The sequence below is a fragment of the Mirounga leonina genome, unplaced genomic scaffold (assembly GCF_011800145.1).
Source record: "Mirounga leonina isolate KUSES-001 unplaced genomic scaffold, KU_Mleo_1.0 Mir_91, whole genome shotgun sequence".
Lineage (NCBI taxonomy): Eukaryota > Metazoa > Chordata > Mammalia > Carnivora > Phocidae > Mirounga > Mirounga leonina.
In genome coordinates, this window is record NW_023270839.1 from 37,941,715 (window position 1) to 37,964,827 (window position 23,113).

Below are 23,113 nucleotides of genomic sequence, written 5' to 3' on the forward strand. Positions count from 1 at the left end.
TTCTCCCTCTGCCTCTGCCTCTCTCTCTCTGACTTTCATGAATAAATAAAAAAAAAATTTTTTTTTAAATAAAATAAAAAATCATAAGAGGGACACCTGGGTGGCTCAGTTGGTTAAGCATCTATCTTTGGCTCAGGTCATGATCTCGGGGTTCTGGAATTGAGCCTCTCCTCAGGCTCCCTGCTCAGTGGGGAGTCTGGTTCTCCTTCTACCTCTGCCCCTCCTCCCATCTCTAGCTCTGTCTCTCAAATTAAAAAAAAAAAAATCTTTAGGGCGCCTGGGTGGCTCAGTCATTAAGTGTCTGCCTTCGGCTCAGGTCATGATCCCAGGGTCCTGGGATCGAGGCCCGCATTGGGCTCCCTGCTCTGCGGGGAGTCTGCTTCTCCCTCTCCCACTCCCCCTGCTTGTGTTCCCTCTCTCGCTGTGTCTCTGTCAAATAAATAAATAAAATCTTAAAAAAAAAAAAAATCTTTAAAAAAATCACAAGAGAAAATACATTTATAGTACTGTACTATATTAACACTAAGTTTATGTTGTGTGTTTACAAGATGAATAGTCTTGTCAGTATATACATCAATATTTTCTTTTTTTTTTAAGATTTATTTATTTATTTATTTGACAGAGACACAGCGAGAGCGGGAACACAAGCAGAGGGGGTTGAAGAGGGAGAAGCAGGCCTCCCGCCGAGCAGGGAGCCCGATGCGGGGCTTCCTGAGCCGAAGACAAATGCTTAACAACTGAGCCACCCAGGCGCCCCAATATTTTCTTATATGATACAAAACACTGTAGATGTTATATGTATTTTTAACACTAGACATCAAAATTGAAAAGATAATGTGAAAAGGTTATATTTGTTTCAGGTATAACAACTCATGGATAGTGAATAACAACGCATTGATAATGAAGAAGCAACAATATGATTGCTTTATGGTAATCATATTTTTATGTAATCAATAAGATTGCTTTATGGTAGCCTAGCCAACACACTACTGAATGAATTGTTACAAAATTTTTATGACATACAGTATTATAGTCCTATTCATAATACAGTATTGGAAACATTGTTATATTTTTTAAAAAACTACTTGTGATGATAGGTTGACATGCAGTTTCTCCAATTATGAGAGGCATACTGTAATTCTTGAAAGCAAAGTTCTAAAACAGAAAACTAACACGTTAATTTTATATTAACTATCGTTCACCTTATGCCTATGTGAGGATGGGCTGTCCACTTCCATACCAGTCTCATACGCGATGTTCTATGTGATGAACCCTTGGGTGATGCTGGTAAAGGTGATACAGAATTGTCTCACACAGTTCTTGTCCTGCAGTTATTAGGTTTTCATATGAAGACACAAACACAACAGATAAGTTTATTGACTGTATGGCATGATGATTAGTACTATTCATTAAGTGGAAGTGAACCATCATGAAGGTCTTCACCCTCATCATCTTCACACTGAGTGGGCTGGGGAGGAGGAGGAAGAGGAAGGGTTGGTCTTGCTGTCTCAGGGGTGGTAGAGGGAAGAGGTAGAGGAGGCAGGAGGGAAGGCAGGCACACTTAGTGTGACTTTATGCAAATACATCATAATTTCTGATTTTTTCATTTCTCTAAAAATGTTTCTCTATGGTACCAATTCTTCTTCCACCATTTGCTTTAGTTTCAGTGCCTGAATCGTGGAAGGGTCCATGTTGTAGAAGTCAAAGCAGTCTTGAATCATCAGAAGGCTTCTGCCAATTGTCTAACGTCAACTTGTTTTCTGGCACTACTTCTTCTGTGTCTCCTTCCTCATCATCTGGCACTGGTTCCGGAGCACTCATCTCCATCCAGTCATCTTCTGTTCATTCCTCTGATGTGATGTGTATTAGCTCTTGAGTTTCTCCAAGATCCATATCTTGAAACTCACCTTTATTGCCATATCCACAGTCTCCTTCATGATTTCCTTGATTGGCTCTGTCGTAAATCTTGTGAAGTCAGGCACAGCATCTGGGCAGTTTTCTCCAGGAGGAATTTATTGTTTCTGGCTTGGTGCTTTCATGGCTTTTCCTAGAACAATTATGGCATCTTTGATGGTGTGATCCTTCCAGACTTTCATGATGTTTTCCCTATCAGGATTCTTTTCCATAGTGTTGACAGTATGAGCCTTAAAGGTCTTATGACCCCCTGATCTGAGACTGAATTAGAGACATTGTTTGTGTTTGGGGGTAAGTAAACCACTTTGATGCCTTCTTTGTTGAACTCATGGGGTTCTGGGTGGCCAGAAAAATTGTCCGCTATCAAAAGAACTCTAGGGGCGTCTGGATGGTTCAGTCAGTTAAGTGTCCAACTCTTAATTTTGGCTCAGGTCATGATCTCAGGGTCTTGAGATTGAGCCCCTCATCAGGCTCTGTGCTGGGCATGGAGCCTGCTTAAAATTCTCTCTCTCTCTCTGCCCCTCTGCCCCACCCCCCCAAAAAAAGAACTTTAAAAGGCAGTCACTTACTGGGGCACCGCTGGCTCAGTCGGAAGAGCATGCAAATCTTTATTTGGGGTTATAAGTTCAAGCCCCATATTGGGTGTAGAGATTACAAAAGAATAAATAAACTTAAAAAAAAAAAAAAGGCAATCACTTATTGGCAAGGTACTTCCTGACTTCAGGCTCATTGATGGAACCAATCCAGAAAAAGAGTTCTCATCGTCCAGGCCTTCTTATACAACCAAAAGACTGGCAGCTGGTATTTATCTTTTCCTTTCAAGGCTTGGGGCTTTAGTAGCATTATAGTAGCATTATAGATAAGGACAGTCCTCATCCATAAAGCTGACTGCATTTGCACAAAACAGTAGTTAGCCTATTCTTCTTGCCTTAAATCCTAGTGCTCAATTCTTTATTAAGGAATGTCTTTTGGGGGGCACCTGGGTGGCTCAGTTGTTAAGCGTCTGCCTTCAGCTCAGGTCATGATCCCAGGGTTCTGGGATCGAGCCCCGCATCGGGCTCCCTGCTCAGCGGGAAGCCTGCTTCTCCCTCTCCCACTCCCTCTGCTTGTGTTCCCTCTCTTGCTGTGTCTCTCTCTGTCAAATAAATAAAATCTTTAAAAAAAAAAGAGAGAAAGAAAGAAATGTCCTTTGGGGCATTTTTTTTTCCTAGAATAGGGGGGTACTTTTGTCTGCATTAAAAACCTGTTCAGGCAAATATTCTTTCTCAACAGTGATTTTCTTAATGGTGAGTAGGAGCTCATCTGTTGTCTCTTGGTTGGCAGAAGCTGCTTCTCTTGTTATCTTGACACTTTTTTTTTTTTAAGATTTTATTTATTTTTTTGATAGAGAGCACAGATAGGCAAAGAGGCAGGCAGAGGGAGAGAGAGAGAGAAGCAGGCTCCCCGCTGAGCAGGGAGCCCGACATGGGGCTCGATCCCAGGACCCCAGGATCATGACCTGAGCCGAAGGCAGCCACTCAACTGACTGAGCCACGCAGGCGCCCACCTTGACACTTTTTAAGCCAAACTTCTTTCTAAAATTATCAAGCCACTCTTTGCTGGCATTAAATTCTCCAGCTTTAGATCCTTCACCCTCCTTTTGCTTTAAGTTGTCATATAATGACTGCTTTTTCTCAAATCATATTAGAGTCTACAGGAATGCCTTTCTTATAGCAATGCTGCAGTCACATAAAAGCTGCATTTTCAACACAAGATAAAGGTATTTTGCAAAAAAGTGCAAGGTTTTTGCACCTGCTGGCATAGCCGCCGTGACAGCTTCGTGAATTTCCTTTCCCCCCCACAATGGTCCTTACGCTGGATGAATTTACCTTGAAATGGCAGGCAACCACAGCTGCAGACCTCAAACTATGGTACATATCAAGCAGTTCAACTTTTTCTTGTAATGTCTGTTTTTTCTGTTTCTTAGGAGCACTTCCAGCATCACTAGAGGCACTCCATAGGGGTCCCATAGTGTTACTCAAGGTTTATACTTTTGCAGTGAACATAATGGAAAATATGTGAGAATGGGAGAGCTCACTTTTTACTGTGAGATGCAATTTTACTGGAGAGGTGAATTGGTCATGCAGAGATGATTACCATCACACAGCATTTTAAGTGGATACTTGCAACACTTGAGTTCACCTCAATAGCAACAGGAAGTGGCTGTGAAATTATTATGGTAGTACAGTATGTACCGCAGTAAATTTTATGCAGTGAAGATTTAATACTGCATCTTTGTTTACCTTTCTCATATGTGCATAAATTTTGATAAATTTTAACTTTTTATAATAGATGTGTGCATATTTTATGGAAGTAAATGATAATGTAGACTAGTATCTACATCCGTTCTATGCATGACATACCTAACATTTTCTTAATTTTTTTGATATTTCTCAGCTATGCAGTTTGTCTACAAGCTTTTTCAAATTGTTGCAAGTCTCCCAAAAATTTTTTAATATGCTTATTGAAAAAAGTCTGCCTGTAAGTGGACCAGCCCAGTTCAAACTTGTGTTGCTCAGGGGTCAACTGTAGTTTCATAATCTTAAGGTGGATAGAGTATTTCTCAGCACTTTATTATAAATCACAAAGAGAAAAAATTTCCATAAAATTTAAAACAGCTAAAGATAACCTAAACAAAGAAGACTGGGAGAAATACCTTTGGCTTATACTACAAAGAGTTGCCACCTGTAATATATAAGAAGCTTCTATAAATAAAAAAAGATGATTGATTTAGTGAAGTGATCCATGGACATAAACAGATAATTCACAGATAAAATGTAATAGCCAATAAACATAACATAAAATGCTAAACTATTAATAAAAGAAATACAAAACAAGCAAATAATTTTTAGATTATCAGATTGTCAAAGATGAAAAAGATTGATAATATCAAGGATTGTTGAACGTATGGTGGAAGCGGCACGTTGTGAGAAAGCAAATTAGTACAACCCTTTGGGTGGTGATTTAGCATAATTCATTATATCTACAAAATTTTGAGATGTAGCCCGGTGATGGGTATTAAGGAGGACGTACTGCATGGAGCACTGGGTGTTATACGAAAACAATGGATCATGGATCACCACATCAAAAACCAATGATGTATTGTATGGTGACTAACATAATAAAATTTAAAAAAAGAAAAAGAAAAAGGAACCAACTGAAAAAGAATTTTGAGATGTGCATATTTTGAACCAGCAATTCCTTTTCTAGGAATTTATCCTATTGAAATATATTCAAGTAATGGTAAGGAATTTGCAACAATGTCTGTCAGTAGAGCTTTGCCTCAAAGAACAGAATACTTTATAGCCATTAAAAAGAATGAGGATGTTTGGAACATGTTAGAAAACAAAAGCAAGGTATAGATCATTCTTTCATTCACCAGGCCATTGTCATTAGGCCAGACATTGTGCTGGATACTGAGAATGTGAAAGTGAAAGTAGACAGGCACGATCCTAGCCCTTATAGAGCATACAATATGTATCCTATTAGTCCATTTTATTAAAAATGAATACTAAAATATGCACACCGGGACATAAAGGCTGGAAAGATAAAACTAAATTGTTAGCAATGCTTATTTTGGGATTAGGGGGGACTTTTGGCTTTATACATATATTATTTGTATTTTTTTAATGAGCATACATTGTTTAAGTAATCAGATAAAACTATAAGCGCTTCCATGATTTCTGTTGTCCTTATTAGAAAATGCACATCATTCAAGGCCTTTCACAGTCTGATCCCAACCACTTTTTCCTGCCTCCCACCATCCCCTATCTTCCTTTCCCAGACAGTCTCAAGCACATCCCTGAGCTCTCTCTTATACCTCCACATACTTGCTCTTGTTTTCAGTTCCAACCTGAAAGAAAGCATCCTATTCCTCCTTCAAAGTCCTGCTCAAATGTTACCCTTTGTGAAATCGTTCGTGATTAGACTCAAAGCAAGTGGCTTTGTCCACTGTTACCCCTTAGCATATATGTTTTTAAATCAAGGAATAATTTACATACAATAAAATGGACAGATTTAAAGTATACAATTGGATGAGTTTTGACAAATGGATACACATGTGTAACCACCACCCCTATCAAGATCTCCAGCTGGGTCCCTTGCACTCCTTTCTAGTCAATCCACCCCGCCTTCCACAGAGGCAACCACTGGGTCCAACTTCTATCACCATAGATTAATTTCACTTGTTTTGAACTTTATATAAATGGAATAACACTACATGTACTCTTTTGTGGCTTACTTCTTTCATCCAACATAATTTTCTGAGATTCATCCATGTTTTTTGTTTATCAATAATTTACAACTTTTTGCTGAATAGTATTCCATCTTTTGGATATACAGTTTGCTTAGCCGTTCTTCTGTTGATGGGCACATAGTATTCTTTACAGGCTGCTCTTCTATATACTATGGTTAGTGGTTTCTGCTTGCTTCCCCAAATGAGATTATGATTTAACTCATTTCTGGCACTGACTGCCCTGAGTTAGAACAGACCCTGCAGGTTAAGAGCTAAATCCCACAAGACTGCCCCCACTTCAGATGCCAGTGGCAAGTCCCAGGCTGTCACCTGTATTTCTGACCAACCGGCTATAAATTGTGGGTTCTGATGACTCCCTCCTCATGTCTGATAATTTGCTAGAACAGCTTACAAAACTCAGGGAAACATTTACTTATATTTACTGCTTTATTATAAAGGATATTATAAAGAATACAGATGAACAGTGAGATAAAGAGATATATATGTCAAGGTATGGGAAAGGGGTACAGAGCTCTCATCCCCTCTTTTGGGTGCACCACCCTCCCAGTACCTCCATGTATTGGAAGCTCTCTGAACCCCATTGTTTAGGGTTTCTCTGGAGGTCCTGTTATGTAGGCATGATTGATTAAATCATTGGCTATTGGCGATTGAATTCAATTCCCAGTCTTCTCCTGGAGGTCAGGGGGTAGGGCTGAAAGTTCCAGCCCTCTAATCACATGGCTGGTTCCTCTGGCAACCATCCCCCTATCCTCCAAGCATCACCTCTTTAGCATCAACTTAGGTACACCTTAAAGGGGCTTATTATGAATAATATTTGGGAGCTCTGTGCCAGGAACTGGGGACAAATACCACATACATATATCTTACTACATCACAGTATCACAGGAGATTAATTCTGATTTCACCCAGGGAAAGTGAGAAGCTCCCAACCATGCTTGTTCTCCATGGGAAGATTGTACTTCATTTAGGAAAACTTTTCAAATGGTTATTTGTTGGGTGGTTGGGAAGGAAAGAAGCTAAGATGCATGAGATCTGTTGCTGGATGTCTAGGTAGCTTGGGGAACTAGTTTCAGCAGATGAACTCACTGGTTATGTTTGTTACCTGCCTCACCACAAGAGTCTTTGATTCTTGCAGAGAAGCCAGTAGACTCTGTCATCACTGACACAGAGTTCCTATAGAGGTCTAAATCTGTCCTTGAACCCATAGCCCTGTGTTTGTTGTCTTCATTGCACGTAATTAAAAGTTAATATTTGAAACTAGTGAACTCAAGCAGAAATAATGACTTTCACTTACAGTATCGAGAGGTCATAGCTGACCGTGTGAATAGACATCACACTCCTTCCTGGGCTCCCACCCACAGGGTGGGTCCCAGGGAAGGTGCCAGTTCTAGCCAGGCTTCTTCCAGATGGATCAGGAGATAAGCTCTCAATGGAAATGCCAGGACGGGGCAGGATGTCATTTGGCTGGGTGTAGGGGGTTTTCTTTTTCTTCCTTTTTTTACAGTTTTATGGAGGGATAATTGGTGTAAGATAAATGACACATATTTAAAGTGTAAAATTTGAACTGTCTTGACCTGTGGGGGGAACCATCACCACAATCAGGATAATGAACATATCCATCACCTCACCAATTTCTCATGCCCCCTTGGTAATCCCTTCATCCCCCACCTTCCCCCACCACCTCATCCCTAGGCGACCACCAATCTGCTTTCTATCACTGTAATGTATTTTGCACTTTTTAGAATTTTATACAAATGGAATTATAGAGTGTGTGCATGTGTGTATTTATTCCTTCTCTCCAGTTCAGCCTTAGGAATAGAGAAAGTTCAATGAATGTATCCTTGGGACATATTTGGTTTGTTGAGGGTGAGGTGAGGGTAACATCCCAGGAGCTGAGCTGACTCCTTTGTCTACTTGGAGTTGGTAATCTTTGGTCAGACTTTTCCTGAACAGAGGCCAGGATTTAATATTACTAAGCAGGTTGGAGGCAGGAGGTTGTTGTTGACTTTCCAGAAATCATTGGCACAAATGCCTTTAGTGTCTTTAGCCTTTGGGGCTTCGTGAGGTTGCGGCATGATTGAGATAAGCATGGAAAATTCTGTTCCCAGATGTTTCCATGTCACTGGAGCTGCGAAGGGCAGACCCCATCCTGTCACTGAGGATCAGAGAGCTGCAGGAGCTGTGGGACCTTCACTTAGCCCAGGGCCAGAGCCCTTGTTTGGTTTCCCACTTATAAAGGCTCTGTTTCCGCTTTCCCTGGGTTGTGGGATAATTGAGTGAAGGTGTAGTCTAGAATATACAAGTGGGAGGCTTACTGAATCCCTGATTGACCTGTAGTCATAACGATATGCTGGCCTGGTCTAATAGTTTTTTTTTTTTTTTTTATGGTGAATAATTCTATATCACAAAGCACTTTGGCCCTTATCCCTGCCCAGTCATTCTAAAATGACAGGGCACAGGTAGAGCAAGGGGCCCCTCCTCTCTAGCATTGTCTGGGCCTCACACCTTCTCCCCACCCTGTCATAGTTGAGTCTGAGCCAGAGGACCATAGAGGGTCATGCACCCCTGCCGGGCTGTGCACGGTGTGGACGCAGATGGCAACTCCATTTCCCAGCAGGCAGCTGCAGAAGTCTCCTTTCCTCTTGCCTCATGACTTTCCCCACCCTTGACGGAAGGCAACTTGCAACTCCTTCCAAATTGAGGGACTGAGCTCAGCTGACATTTCAAGAGACTCAGGTTTCAGGCATTTGCTCCCTTCAGGCTGGCCAGCTCCAGAAGGGTGGAGACAAAGCAGGAATGTTCAGACCCTGAGGAGATCAGGAGGGGGCTGTTAGGGGGACAGTTAGCACCTGGCACTTGGCCAGGGTCCTGCAGCGAGGTCCCCCAACAAGTTAACCAGGCACCCTCATGCCTGTTGCTCAAGCTCCTGCAAAGGCACCAGAATGCTCTAGGTCAAGTCACTGCTGAGCACCTGTAGCCCAGGGCCTGGCCAAGGGACATAGCCAGGGCAGGGAGGGCTGGAGAACCCCCATGGAGCTACAAAAAGAGGTATAAGGAGAAGGGGAGCTGTGCCTAAGGTCTGCTGGTCTGTTCACCTTGGCCTGATTTTCTGTCTGCCCTCTTTTCTTCCATCCTCCATATTCAGCTGCCTGAATTCCCCCATCCTCTATCTCTCATCTCCCATCCCTCAGCCCCCAAAGCTTTCTTCTCAGGTGCATTTTGCATGAAAGCTCTCTAGGTTTAACCCTCCCAAAGGGTATGTCAAAGGAGAAGGTTAGCGGTCCATATCTGCACAGTGGCTGTGCTGGCCGCTGGCCACGTGTGGCTATGAGCACTTAGGATGTGTCTGATGAAAGTGAGAAAAAGCTTGATTTATTTTACTTCAATCAATTTCAATTTAAAAGCTGATAATTGGTTCAGGTTTTGGAAAACTTTTAAGCCTGTTTGGAGCAACTCGGGCATGTGAATCTGCTTTTTCCACTGTAATTTTGTGAAACCTAAACACAGATCAAATATTTTCAATGAAAATTTAGCATCTGAATTGAGCTGTGCTGTTAATTTAAAATACACACTAGGTTTCAGAGAGTTACTGCAGAGAAAAGAATGAAACTATCTCCTATCAAAATATTGATTACATGTTGAAGTTATAGTATTTTGGATCTACTGGGCTTTATAATATATTACTGAAATTGATGTCGCTATTTTTTTTTTCCTTTTTGGGGTGTGTGGCTACCATAACTTTAAATTTTCACCTGTCTCGCGTTGTATCGTCTTATATTCTATCCGCCTATGTGCTCTAGATTGTCCATATTGCTGGATTTACATGAGGAGGTAATGGCCAGCCTGAGGGAAGACTTGAGTTTCCCCTGCCAATCCATGGCTCTTGCCACCACATGCCCCTGATCATCAACCCCAAAGAATCTTGAGTCAGGGAATGGGGAGCAAGGGTATGGAAGGCAGGGGGTGGGGGAGGGGAGATGATTTCTGTTGCTTACTCCAACCTCGCCCCCTGCCACCCCAGCCCCAGGGGGGTGGGAGCAGGTGCAAAGGAATGAGAGTTGCGCAGGCACTGTGGGTGCCTTGCTCCACCTGTCCTTACCTCTGAAGGATGCTAAAGGGGGCGAACTGAAAAATACCTGTGTTCTGACTGAAGACACCATCAGAACCTGGACGGTTTATAATGTTGCTATTCTAAAAGCCGGGCCCACTGCTTTAAACCTACTAGAGCAAAATTACTCTTGGACGGTTCATCTGTTTCCATCCTTGGGCAACTGCAATGAAAATTGGAAGCTTTTCTAAATAAACAAACCATGGTGGTGCCTGTTTGTAACCTCTACAGGATTGCCTCTTCCACCAAACCAGAATGTGAAATCTGGATTTAGATAAAAAATTGTATGGAAGATGATAGCATGTTTTGGAAAAAAAAAAAAAATCCAAAATAGGTAATAGGCAACCAAGAGAGGCTTCCAACCTACTAAGTGCAATACCCAGTGAAGTAGAGAGACATAAGGCCCAGTCTTTATATTCATGTCCTCTTAGTTAGGAATGCCTCCCTCTCTCCATCCTTCTGTTCAAATTTGACTTCTTCTTTGAGGCCCAGCTCAGATACCCGCTTCTCTCTGAGCCTCTCCCTGATTATTCCAGACTTCCCAGCTCTGTTCGCTAAGCAGCTATGTGATTCCAGGGCTGCACACACTATGGGCCTCCATCCTCACTAAAATGATTAAGTGCATCAGTGTCTTTTCCTTTGGAGCCAGGTCCTAAGACATTATAGACAAGTGACGTTACTTGTTCTGATCAGTTACCTGTCACCATAGACCGGGGACTACAGGGTGCTTTGCCAACAGTAATGCTTCAACCTCACCTCCAAAAAAATCAGTCTGATGTGAAAAACATTTTATTTATGATTTCTCATATTTATAGTTTATGTCTTCATTACAATCATTCTTACAATAAATACAGAAGTGCTAAACAGACCATCATCATAGTGGCCTATGATCCATCCGAGGCACAGGGACAGAGGGGTGCTGCAGACCCTGGTGCTTCCCAGTGGTGCTCAGGAGGCCTTCAGAGAGTTTAGTGAAGGGGAGAAGAACTTAAGGTCTGAACTTGAAATGGGATTAATAATCAATGCAGCAAAATCCTAGAATGTCTATTAAGGAAACAGGTGTAAGTTTTTTGTTTTTTTTTTTTAAGATTTTATTTATTTATTCATGAGAGACAGAGAGAGAGGCAGAGGCAGAGGGAGAAGCAGGCTCCCAAGGAGCAGGGAGCCCAATGCGGGACTCGATCCCAGGACGCTGGGATCATGACCTGAGCCGAAGGCAGACGCTTAACCATCTGAGCCACCCAGGCGCCCCAGGTGTAAGTTTTTACTATTTTGACCAGATGATCCTAAAGAAACAGAACAAAGAGACTCAAACTCTCCCATTAGTAAGAAACAAAGAAGCCAGGGCCTTCCCTGTCCTTTTCCCACATGGGCCTTGTTTTTGTGATCTCTACCCATAGTGCACCCAGCCCAGCACCTGAGCCTTCAAGGGGGTGCGAGTGAGGCAGAGGAACTTCACACGCCACAGTGCTGGTTTCCTTCAGTGGCGACTGGTGTTGGCGGAATGAGTGAGAACCTGAGGAGAGCCTTCCCAGTTTCCAAGCTTGGTCCCCAGGATCCCCATAATGATTAGCAAGGAAGTTGACAGTGTTGATTCTTGGAGCTTTCTGCCTGCCTCCCTAGCTTTGCTTTATCTCAGCCACAGGGCAGGAGAAAATGCCACTGTTTTCATGGCCTAGTCAATCTCCCTTTTTATGAACAGCCGTTGTGCCAGGTACAATGGTCTCTTTGTTCTCTTGCAAAATTTGTCCATAAAAGGTAGAGAGAGAGTCCCAGGACTCTGGAGTGATTTATGTTGCTTTCTGATTGGCAACTTTGGGCCAAGGCCAAGGAAGCATCACCTAATTCACAATGCTATGTCATGAGGCTTGTCCCTGCTGTCATTCGATCAGCATCAGGCATGCTAATGGCAAGGTGAGGATGCCGCCCCAGGCTCCGAGGCTGTCAGAGATCCTGTGCACACACACGTCCGAGTGTTCATTAGGTCTTCTGCACCTCTGTTTAGCAAACTAGCTACAAAGCCATGGGGCTCGCCACCACTACACAAAGTCATGATGGTAGAGAAGGGAGAAGACTGTTCTCAGAGTGAGAGGGAGGAGTAGAAGGAAAAGATGTTATAAAGAAACCTGTGCTTTGATAGGACATTCCATGTTGTCAAAATGAGACCAGGAATCGAAAGTTCTCTGTGAACTGCAAGGTGCCGGCCATGAGAGGTTGGTGGTGGAGGCTCCTTCCCAGTCATGGAACTAACTGGTCTCCAAGGGACTCTTATATCTATGGAAGAGTTAAGTCTTCTCAGAAACTATGGCTTGGGCAGAAGATCATGAAGCATCTTTGTAACATTCCATTATTATTGGTCCCTAAATACCATGATGCCCCCACCCTGCACAGATAACTTCCTGCTTTCATAGCTTGAAAATAGATTTTAACCAAGCCATGACTCAACATCCTCAAAGTCAGGGAAGTAGGTACATCCCAATTCTAGATTGGCAGTAGGGACACCACAGAAGTGGCCAAAATGAAATCTGGGCAAGAGACAAAGCTCTTCAGTCATTTTGCTTCTGCCTATTTTCTCTAGATTCAAAAGCAGTTTGGGTCATTTCAGAACTCGTGTCTACTCTAGGAGAGAGAATGTAACAACACTTTTCAAGGAATAGCCTAATTATTTATAAAGTCTGTGAGGTACAAAGCATAACTGTGCCGCTGACAGGAGGTTGGGCTTGGGCTTAATATTCTGTCCTTCTCACACTTAGACTTGACGACTTCTGACTCCAGTTCTGACTCCAGCGTGAGTTCCTCCAGACCTTATGCGTCTTCTCATTCTGTCTCTCTCGGGCCCATTCAGTGCATTTGATCCAAAGGACAGGACTTCAGAAATGCCGCTACTATGTTTCAAAGAATATCTTTTGTTTTCTTTTTGTCTCTGACACCTTGACCCTTCCTAGATCATTCTTCCTCCCAGGTGTAAGGTCAGACCAAAAGTTTTGTCACTGCAGAAGGAAATCAGAGGAAACCACACTCAAGTGAATCCCTGGATGAAAGTGTTTTCTGACCAATCACAGCCCCCAATGGGTGACTTGGTCTGTGGCCCCAGAATCCAGACAAACTCATGGGCTCACACAGCTGAAGCAGACAGCTCAGAGTTCCTGCCTCTTTGGCGAGCTCTTGCCGTGCACAGATCGTACGGGCAGTGGCCGTGGCATCAGGATGGCAGGGCACCCACCTAAAAGCCCCCCGTGGGTCTGGGGCATTTGTGGGTTGAGCTTCAGAGAACCCTCAGGTATTTCAAATGTCTAGGGAGCCACAGTGTGTAGTGCCCAAAGCAAAGTCCTTCCTTGGATGTGCCTGGGAGTTCTGGGGCCTCAGGCATGGGCCTCAGTCTCCTTCTTGATGGCCGGTTTGTAAATGACTCCTTTGTTGTCACCTTTTTTGCTACTGGAACAAGAAGAACACACAAGTCTCAGTTAAAGGGAAGAGACAAGCAGAGAACAGCCTGACTCAGCTACGGAATGAGACGAATTTTAGGGGTCAGATTCCTCTCGTGGGGACCTTTCCCCTGTTCTGATGGTCTTGGGAGGAATGCCCCCAAAATAAAGCATTAACCAAAAAGGAACCGGGTCATTTTCCAGTTGTTCTCTTAAAACAGCTGACAATACTAGACCGGCATTTTGAAGAAGGTCTCATTACCACCCCAACTTTAAAGCTTTGATTCCATAACAGGATTCCTGGAAATTTTTTTTTATACATTCTAGAAAAATAAATTGGTTCTAGAAAAACCAAACATGACAATAAAAACATGAGCAAAGGGCATTAGTAGCTAATGGAAGTGATACATCAAATTTCCCTTCATTTTTCTTTTTGAATTCAGAGACAAAAAAACAGATGTAAAGATGTTAGAAAGAAGACAGCCTTGCTGCTTATGTTTAGGCAAATGGGACCTCCCCATTCCCAAATCAAGAAATTTGTCTTAAGGTGTTAGCCATGGCAGCAGGCTGGTGGACACACCTCCACCTCTGAGCATAATGACCCAGTGTCTCATGCAAAGGAGGCTGGGGGCCATGGTGTTTGGGAAACAGCACTCCTAGGATAAGTGTTGGTACAGGTGCAGGGGGCTCTTCATTCTGCAGACTGCCTTCCCAAACAGGTCAATCCTCATGGACAAATAAGCTACCCGAATGCCATTTTGAACCAAAACCAGCTCACCTCTTCTTTCTTCTGAAGAGCCAAATGGACACTGCCAGGACAACACAGATGCCAAGAACGCCAGCCAGGACCACTGAAAGGATAATGCCTGGGGAAGAGGCAGTGAACATGCATTACACTCCCCCTTCCCTTGCGTCCGTCTCATCCCATGGCACTTGGATGCGAAGTCAAGTGACAGCTGTGTAATCTGCCACAGAAGGATGTAATTTCCCCATTTCTGTTCTCAGGTTCTGGTCTTTGGCTTAGCAGAACTGGCTGGAGTACTTAGAGCCATTTTCAAACTGTAGTCATTCTCCAGCAAGGGTTCGCAAACTTGCACCAGGATCATCTGAAGAGCTGGTTTAAAATGTAGACTTTTTTGAGCCCGAGCACCACGGATTCATTCAGTCTAGAGCGGGGCCCAGGAATCTGCATTTTAACCAAACAGCTCTAGCTGATGCTGATGTACATGGTTCATGAACCATACTTGGAGAAACCCTGGGCTACAGAATAAGAACTTACTCTGTCTTGGCTTGCTGGAGTTAAGGCCCACTGGGAAGCCTCTATCGGCTTTGCTCCCAAGCTCCATTGCACAGTCCTAAGTAGTCTAAAACAATGAGGGGCCCACTGCCGAGATCACCTAGCCCGTCACCCAACCTCCACACTGGGCTTGGGCCTGTTCTTAGGCAACAGCCTCCCAGCATGGCCAACAGAGGTCTTGGTTAGGCTCATTGAATGTACACATGCTGTAGAGTGATTAGGTCTTTCATTATGGAAGCATTTGATTGGCAGTTCATCTTTGAATCATAGAGTGATTTGAAGGTAGGACCCACAGCAAGGAGAGGGCCAGAAGCCAGAGTGACAGCACAGAGAAGCAGGGAGGATGGGCTTGGAAGTATCACAGGCCCAGAGCATACCAAGAATCACAGCAATCACCCAGCTGCAGCATGCAAGGCCGGCAGGCCACATACCCAGACTCAGTCCTGTGTACGTAAGGTCTTGCACTTCAAAGGGGAGAGGAAAAGATTGAAAATTAACCAAGTCAAACCATGGTGGATTTTCCCAGTGTGTTGAGCGAAGCCCCACCTTTTGTCCGGTTGGAAGTACAGGGCTTATGCAGATTTTCTGGGTGCCCCATGGTATAGAGGGAATTGTGCACCTTGGGAATTCACACTGTGATCTCCCTCTCCAGTTCTCCTTTATCACAGCAGTCTCTTTGCTAGGGCCAGACTTCAGTTTTTAGTACAACATGACTAAAGTGGAAGATGAGGAAGGGTAAGGATCAGAGTCTACTTGGGCAGGCTATTATGTGCTTCTCGGATCCCTACCCCTCTTCATCAGTAAGGAATCGGCCAGGTTCTGGCTGGCTGGGGCTGGCAGGACTTAGTTGGAGCCTGTCGCTAGACTTCTGCCCTGTCCCCATCCGGTCTTGTTGTCATGATTTGGTTCTGTTTTTGCTTTGGCCCCACTGGGCAAACTGGAGAAACCCCTCCTCCATACCCCCCTCCCTTCTCTGCTGTGTAGAACCCTGAGATTGTGGCTTCTCTCAGAGCATTATTATTGGGATGAGTTAGGAGTCCTCAGTGGGGTTGAAATAGTGCCCAGCTATCTGAGGTAAAATCCCATAGTCAGCCTCCTAGGCACCTCCCTGGTGGGTCGTGGGTGAGCCCATCTTCTTGAGTAACACAGAGGAACCCAGTCATGAAGCCCCCCTGGGTTACCCCAGCATGCTTCTTCCAGGTTCTTAAAACTACTCCCCATTCTCCCAGTCAGGTCCTCTATCTAAAGAAAGGCTCTGTTACAGATCCCCTCTTGTCTGGTGGTTTTCTTTCTTTTTTTTTTTTTGATTTGGGTCTTTTTTTTTTTTATTCTTATGTTAATCCCCTACATATCATCATTAGTTTTAGATGTAGTGTTCCATGATTCATTGTTTGTGCATAACACCCAGTGCTCCATGCAGAATGTGCCCTCCTCAATACCCACCACCAGGCTAACCCATCCTCCCACCCCCCGTCTGGTGGTTTTCTGACCTCAGTAGAAACTTTTAACGTATGTGCATATGTAGTATGAGTGCTTATTCCAGTTCGTGCTGGAAGCCAGAGCTGTGCAGACAGTGGCCACCCAGCCTGATCCTCCGGAGAGCCTGTGCCCACAGAGTCCACTGTGATGACTCAGACCCTGGGAGAGCCCTGATCAGTTGTGAGACGCCAGCAGACAACCAGGGACTCATACCTGGGGGCATGTAACACCCTGGAGAACCAGACCAGAGACTGCAGGATGAGGTTTTGCTCACCCCCTTTTTCGGCTGTGTGGCCAGTTGATCCCCCTGGAGCCCTCAGCCCTGTGTCCTTTCCCTACTATCCTCTTCCACAATCTCATATGGAACGTGCAGCCTCCCTCATCCGAGGCTGGCCCCTAGGAGTCTCTGGTCTGGTTTCCGCAGGTGGCCCCAGGCTGTTGTAAGGATAAGCAGAGCAGCTGTGGAGAGGAGCTGTCCACAAAGTACAGGGTGGCCTGTTCTCTTGGCTCTTGCTGGCCACCATCAGCAGCCCCTGGCCTCCCAAGTGGCAGAGTGGCTCCCATGGCCTGATTCCCTGCCCCAGGTCTCTTCTTGTAACCTGAACACAAGGACAAGCGTGTGGCTTAGGGAGACACTCGGGATAGGAGTCTCCCCTGGGGAGAGCATCTGGTGTTTGTATAGCATATGCTGCGTTCTCTGCATAGCCCGTGGCCTCTGCACACTGTATTTTGGTATTTGGGTTCTTTTTTTTTTTTTTTAAGGTATCCAAACGCAACCAAGGCTTCTAAGATCTTAAAAACAACAACCAAAACCCCGCAACTAGTTGTGGTTTCTTTTCCAAGCCTTTTGATGAAATACACTTCTGTTCTTTGTTCCCAAAGCTCCAGATGCTGGTGGTACCAGCTAGTTTTCGCCACATAGGACCACTGGTAAGCCTAACCCCTTGGCTAAGCCATCCAAACTGGACAGTTTCTAAGTCGTCGCTTTCACAGTCACCTCAAACATCTGGAGAGCCACCCAGGCCCCCAGACAGCTGAGCAGCCCCACTTCAGGCTGGAGGAAGCGCCCCCAGGGAGCTCAGGGAGCAGAGCCAAGTCTCCAGAAGCAAGGCCCCCAGGGATGGGACTTTTCCCAAGAACCCATGGCCCAGGTTGGTGGCTCATCTGGAGGGAAATCTGCTGCCCTTGGCTGAATTAGGCCCTATAAACAGCCTAATTTAATCCAGGGCTCTAAGCAGGGTTCCTGGCTCCTAGATGACTACTTGTGAGGGCCTAAGTTGCCTCTCTGTGGAAATAATGAAATGAGCAAGCAGTCACAAAGACAAGGAAAGCCCCAGAGCTTGGGACAGATGCTTTTCAGCCAAGACTTTGATACAGCAAAGACAAAGCAGCTTGATTGAGCAAGTGAAGAACATGAGCCACTATGGAAGATGAGTGGCAATGAGGGTGTCACCTCATCAGAATTCTGTCCCTAAAGAAGCCCAGGGCAGGACAATATCGGGATGCCGCCCCTTGCGAGCTGAGACGGCACCAGCCATCAAGGAAGCAGGACTTCTCTGTAGAGAGCGATGCAGTCCACAGGGCTTGGGTCCCATTCTGCTAACTAACAGGAGAGGGAAAGGCAGGGAGACTTCGGGGGGCACAGGAATAGGCATTGGGGCAGCTGAAGCAGTAGCGCCCAGAGAGAGAAGCCGAAGCCTGCATCACAGCAGAGCCTCTGGAGTGTTGTAGAGAATAGGCAACACGGATGATGGAGGGCGGGACACAGCCAGGGACGTTCATTTGCAGATTAAACAAAGAAATGGTTTGTTACTAATCAGCAAATAAGACAGGCAGTTCCCACTGAAGAACCCTGAGACAGGAGCGACAGAGAGAGGCTGACTGACAGCGATGGCACACAAGAGCCAAGTATGAAAACACAGTGAAGGGGCTTGTGAGCTGGTTGGTAAGAGGGTGCATGCCCCACCGACGTGGGAGAGCGACCTGCTCTCCATAAAGTGTTCCTGTACGGGCCAGGGTGAGCAAAGACAGGGCAGTCTGACACAGAGAGGGAAATCACACAGATACAGAAGAACCTAACAGATCCCCGGAGAAGACAGGCAAGCCGCTTGCCACAGGGGCCTTGCTACCTGTTCTCGCTAGCTCAGGAGCTGCATCTTCACTGCTGTCTTGGTGGACCCAGGGATGCCCGTTAACTGCTTCTGAGGTCTTCTGAAGCCTCACGTGCACACACACAACAGCCCAGCGGAAGGAACAAGCACCGCATTTACACAGCTCGCAGCTCCTGGAACAATTCTAGCATTTTTTTAGGTCTGTTTGCAATTCTACTTATTCAAACAGAAAATAATCCTTTTCCTTTCAAAATATTATTTTCAAGTATGGACTGTTTGGGTAAGCGACATCTTACATAGTTACATATATGGACGTACATATGTATACATCTTATGTATATGTTTATGCCTTTAGCAGTCTCCAGTCTTATAAAAGAGACAAGAGGAGTTTTGGTTTAGCAGCGATTTGATAGTTTAAATACATAAAATCCCCTTTTGGATGATAAAAGCTCTTACTATTCTGCTTTATACAAATCATAGGCTGAAGTAACTAAGATGCTAGCCCCGTCTTTGACAAGGCTTTGGTAAGAAAAGCAAGGAAGCTGCCCTCAGTGACCACAGAACAGAACTATCTTTGGAGAACATACTTAACTGGGGAGCTTTTCTTATTGGCACTAGGGAATCCCAAAAAGAAATAATTTCTACAAATCTGCCAAAGAGATACCACCAGATTACACAAGGGAGCTGGTTTGCGACAACCATGATAGGGACTGAGGGCTTTGCCTTCCAGATTGCAGGATTGCAGGCCCAGGACAGAAAGCCGCGTTGCTCTGAGGGGCCCAAATTCTGGAGCAGTAGGTGTGGGTTACTGAGCTTAGTACTAAGGCTTAGTACTCTCAGCTCCCTTCCGTGGCCAGGCTCAGGCTGTCTGCGCTGAAGGAACGGTAGGTGGTGGGACTGGGGCCTTTAATTCCTTTCAGGCCAGAGCAACAGAAAAAGCCTGACAACTTCCCAGGGCAACTCCCTCCTGGGACTTCAAAAATTGACAGCCTTGACAGATCTTTAATGTTTCTTAGACAAATGGATTGATTTGAATGCTGCTGGCAAGTGGAAAACAAAGCAAAATAAAACTTGAAACTAGAATGTGACAACTAGCCAGGCTTATGTTCAAATCATTCTGCAGAGAAGACCCTAGGGAGGGGAGGGGCAGGGAGACGGGTGGGTTACATTCTTTCAAACTGCAGTGAGCACCAGGCACAATGCGTGCCACAAGAGAAAGATCCCAATCGTCCCTGTCCTTAGGGGGCTGGTAGCACGTGTGGATAATCTAGACACGCTTATTCTCTTCTTCTGTATGGCAGTAAGTCATTACCCTGTGGTATGCTAAGAACTGTCACAGAGATGAACGAGTTGTTCCAGCTGCGTTGAAGGAAATTCTAAGTCACCTTCAGGGGAACAGGGAAGATTTCTGGAATGATATGATTACAGCTGGGTCTTGAAAGAATTTTCCAGGTGGGAGAGGTGAGGGGCATCCCAGGCGCAGGGAATCGTGTGTGCATGGATGAAAGCAGTACCATGCTAAGGGAGGCCCTACATGGTGTGGATGAGTGCCGGGGTCCGGGGGGGTGGTGCAGAGTGCTGGGAAGACAGATGGGGCCACCTCACCAAGGGGGAGGTCCAGCTTGCTGACTTCCCCCCTGGTCTGCTGTGTGCCAGAGGCTTGCTCTTAGGAGCCAGAGAACATCCACACTGGGGTTTTCTGTTCCCCATAGTGCCTGAGTTGGGGTGTGCTCTGGAAACACGTGGCCCATTACATTGCACTAGATGAAGGGACTAGGGACTTCTTAGCACATTTGATGATTGCTCCTGACTATTCAGCCCCTACCCCCACCCCTGTATCCAGGGGAATTTGAAGGTGGGAACTCCTCTGGTCTTTCATTTGGATACCTTGGTAGACTTGATGATACTTTCCATCTAATAGATTTTATTCAAAAATAAGAACTTTTAGAAACACAAGGTCAGTAACCACAAAGCATACATTCTAGTCTCAGAAAGTAGATAATTAGCCATCTTAGCTTTGTAAGATTTCTTTTCTCCTTTTTAAAGGCTTTATAAAACTACCCAGGTCCCACAGGGTCAAGCAGATTCTAATTGTGCTACTCCACAGATGTACCGTAGGTGAAAGCCGCCGCCTCCCCCCGCAGCCCGTCTGCTGTCCCGCACTCCTGTCTAAAGGCGGTCTAAAGGGTCTAAAGGCCCACTACAGACATGATTGTAGAAACTCTCTGGCTCCCCCTTGTCCCTCAGGTTTCCCTTGCCCTGGCATATTAAAAATAGGGCTAGGTAACATTAGCATTTCAGTTTGATAGGCTCTTCCTTTATGACCCATCACTATCAGGACCCAGGGCTGGTATGTTTAGCTAGGAAGAGGTCAACTTGAAGGAACCAAGAATCAGGCCGCTGGTCTGTAAATCTGCCTCTGCCATATTTCTCCTTTCTCCCAGAGGGATCTGACTTTTGTGAGGTCTGGTCTGCTCACAGGGTGTGTTCCCCTCTCTGGGATCCCTCCTTGAGGACAATGAGTCTTGTGTCCTCTTGTTAGCTCAAGTCTTCTATTTGTGCCCCTTGGAAGAGGCACTTTCTAAGAGCTAAAAAAAAGTGCCTCATGTGAGTTTCACCTCTCCACAAAGAGTGGGCATTTTAGCCAAAGGCAACAAGAAACACAACACACATGCTTGCTCTCTCTCTCTCTGAGGGGGAAAAAAAAATGGTACAAAAGCAAAGGAGAAAAATGATAAGGAGATTCTGAAGCAAGTTGCTGCCTCAGAAGCATCTGGACCCCTGATAAAGTGGTTTATATAGTTCTCCTTAGAGTAGATAGTTCTCTCTCATCCACTTCTCTTAGCCTTGGATGTACCCAATTATATAAAAAGAAGGTATATTCAAATTCTAAAGGAAGGTGGAGAACAGGGTTTCTCTTGAGTTTGGTTGCTCCACCTTAATAATCCAACAACTTTTTGGTTTCAGGGTAACCATCACCAGATTGAAAATGTCATGCTGTAGAGGTATCAGCGTTGCTCAGTCGGTTGAGCGTCCTACTCTTGATTTTGGCTCAGATCCTGATCTCTTGGTCGTAGGATTGAGCCCCGTGTCGGGCTCTGCGCTCAGCACGGAGTCTGCTTGTCTCTCTCACTCTGCTGCTCCCCCACTTGTGCTCTCTCCTCCCTCTCTCTCTAATAAATAAGTAAAAATGTTTTTAAAAGGCAATAAAAAAAAAGAAAATGTCATGCTGTAATAGAATAAAGACCAGGGCATTTGACAGAAAACTCCAGAATCCTCTGAGTGGGAAAAAAAAAAAAAACAGTCTGAGCCTAGGAAAGTCTTTGTGTAATCCCTGGGCAGTGGTTCTCATTTTTGCCTCTCCTGCCCTGGAGACATTTGACAATGTCTGGAGACATTTTTGGCAGTCAGAATTGGGGGGATATTATGGGCATCTAGTGGGGAGAGGCTAGGGATGCTGCTAATTTTACAATGTACAGGGCAGCTCCCCAGTGAGAATAATCCAGCCCAAAATGTCAGTAGCACCAAGGTTGAGAAACCCTGAGCTAGGGCTAAATCGTAGTTGACTACTTAAGTCTGTACTTCTTTTTTTTTTTTTCCCCAGCATTTTATTTATTATTTTTAAAATTTTTTTATTTAAATTCAATTTAGTTAACATATAGTATATTATTAGTTTCAGGGGTAGAATCTAGTGATTCATCAGTTGCATATAACACCCAGTGCTCATTACATCAGATGCCCTCCTTAATGCATCATCTAATTACCCCATCACCCACCCACCTCCTCTCCAGCAACCCTCAGTTTATTTCCTAGAGTGAAGAATCTCTTATGGTTTGCCTCCTTCTCTGTTTTTATCTTATTTTATTTTTCCTTCCCTTCCCCTATGTTCATCTGTTTTGTTTCTTAAATTCCACATATGAGTGAAATCATATGGTGTTTGTCTTTCTCTGACTGACTTCTTTCTCATAGCAAAATCCTCTCTAGCTTCATCCACATCGTTGCAAATGTCAAGATTTCATTCTTTTTGATGGCTACAGGACAGACTACTACCTCTTAAGGATAGAAACCAAGTTCTTCTTTCCTTTTCTAAGCACAGTTGAGGAAAAAGCATGGTCAAGCTAAATGATTCAGTCCCAATTGTTCCAATTTGGCTAAACCTCAGAGCCTAATCTCAAAGTCCTTGCACTTTCTCTCCTGGACGATTTCCTTTACATTACTTTTCTCCTGGAAAAATACTCCCAACTCCATAGTTCCTGTTAACTTCCAGAGAAGACCCTGAATCAATCATACCCTAATTACGAGCATGCCTCAGTGGAAGAGTGCATAAATACGTGAGTCCGAAGTGCTCAAGGTTCACACTGACAAACGGGCTCACCGCATAAACCTGAAATGGCATGTTACAGTCTGAGGCCCGTCCAAGCGGGTGTGAGAGGGCCCTCGTGAATGCAGGTGCCCCTGAGGGGTGAGGTTTGGAGCTTCACTCCT

General features: G+C 44.7%; 2 protein-coding genes across 7 annotated transcripts in view; one reads left to right on the forward strand and one right to left on the reverse strand.

Moving 5' to 3' along the window:
• The window catches only part of APH1B (aph-1 homolog B, gamma-secretase subunit), a 76,190-nt gene that overhangs the window by 39,024 nt on the left and 14,053 nt on the right, over positions 1 to 23,113 (forward strand). The window contains exon 7 of one of the 3 annotated variants that reach the window (XM_034994711.1): positions 623 to 654. The exons of the other annotated variants lie outside the window; for them this stretch is intronic. The gene's annotated coding sequence lies outside the window, so the exon portion shown is untranslated. Of the gene's footprint in view, positions 1 to 622; positions 655 to 23,113 lie in introns of those variants that run through there. 3 annotated transcript variants of the gene reach the window in all.
• Positions 13,580 to 23,113, reverse strand: part of CA12 (carbonic anhydrase 12) — a 53,010-nt gene continuing 43,476 nt past the window's right edge. Inside the window, exons 9-11 of one of the 4 annotated variants that reach the window (XM_034994705.1) lie at positions 15,470 to 15,502; positions 14,520 to 14,607; positions 13,580 to 13,751 (exon numbers count right to left, since the gene is read on the reverse strand). In XM_034994705.1, coding sequence (XP_034850596.1) covers positions 13,679 to 13,751; positions 14,520 to 14,607; positions 15,470 to 15,502 — 194 coding nt within the window. In that variant the 3' untranslated portion in view covers positions 13,580 to 13,678. Of the gene's footprint in view, positions 13,752 to 14,519; positions 14,608 to 14,795; positions 15,503 to 23,113 lie in introns of those variants that run through there. The other 3 variants (XM_034994707.1, XM_034994706.1, XM_034994704.1) reach the window with 3 other exon arrangements.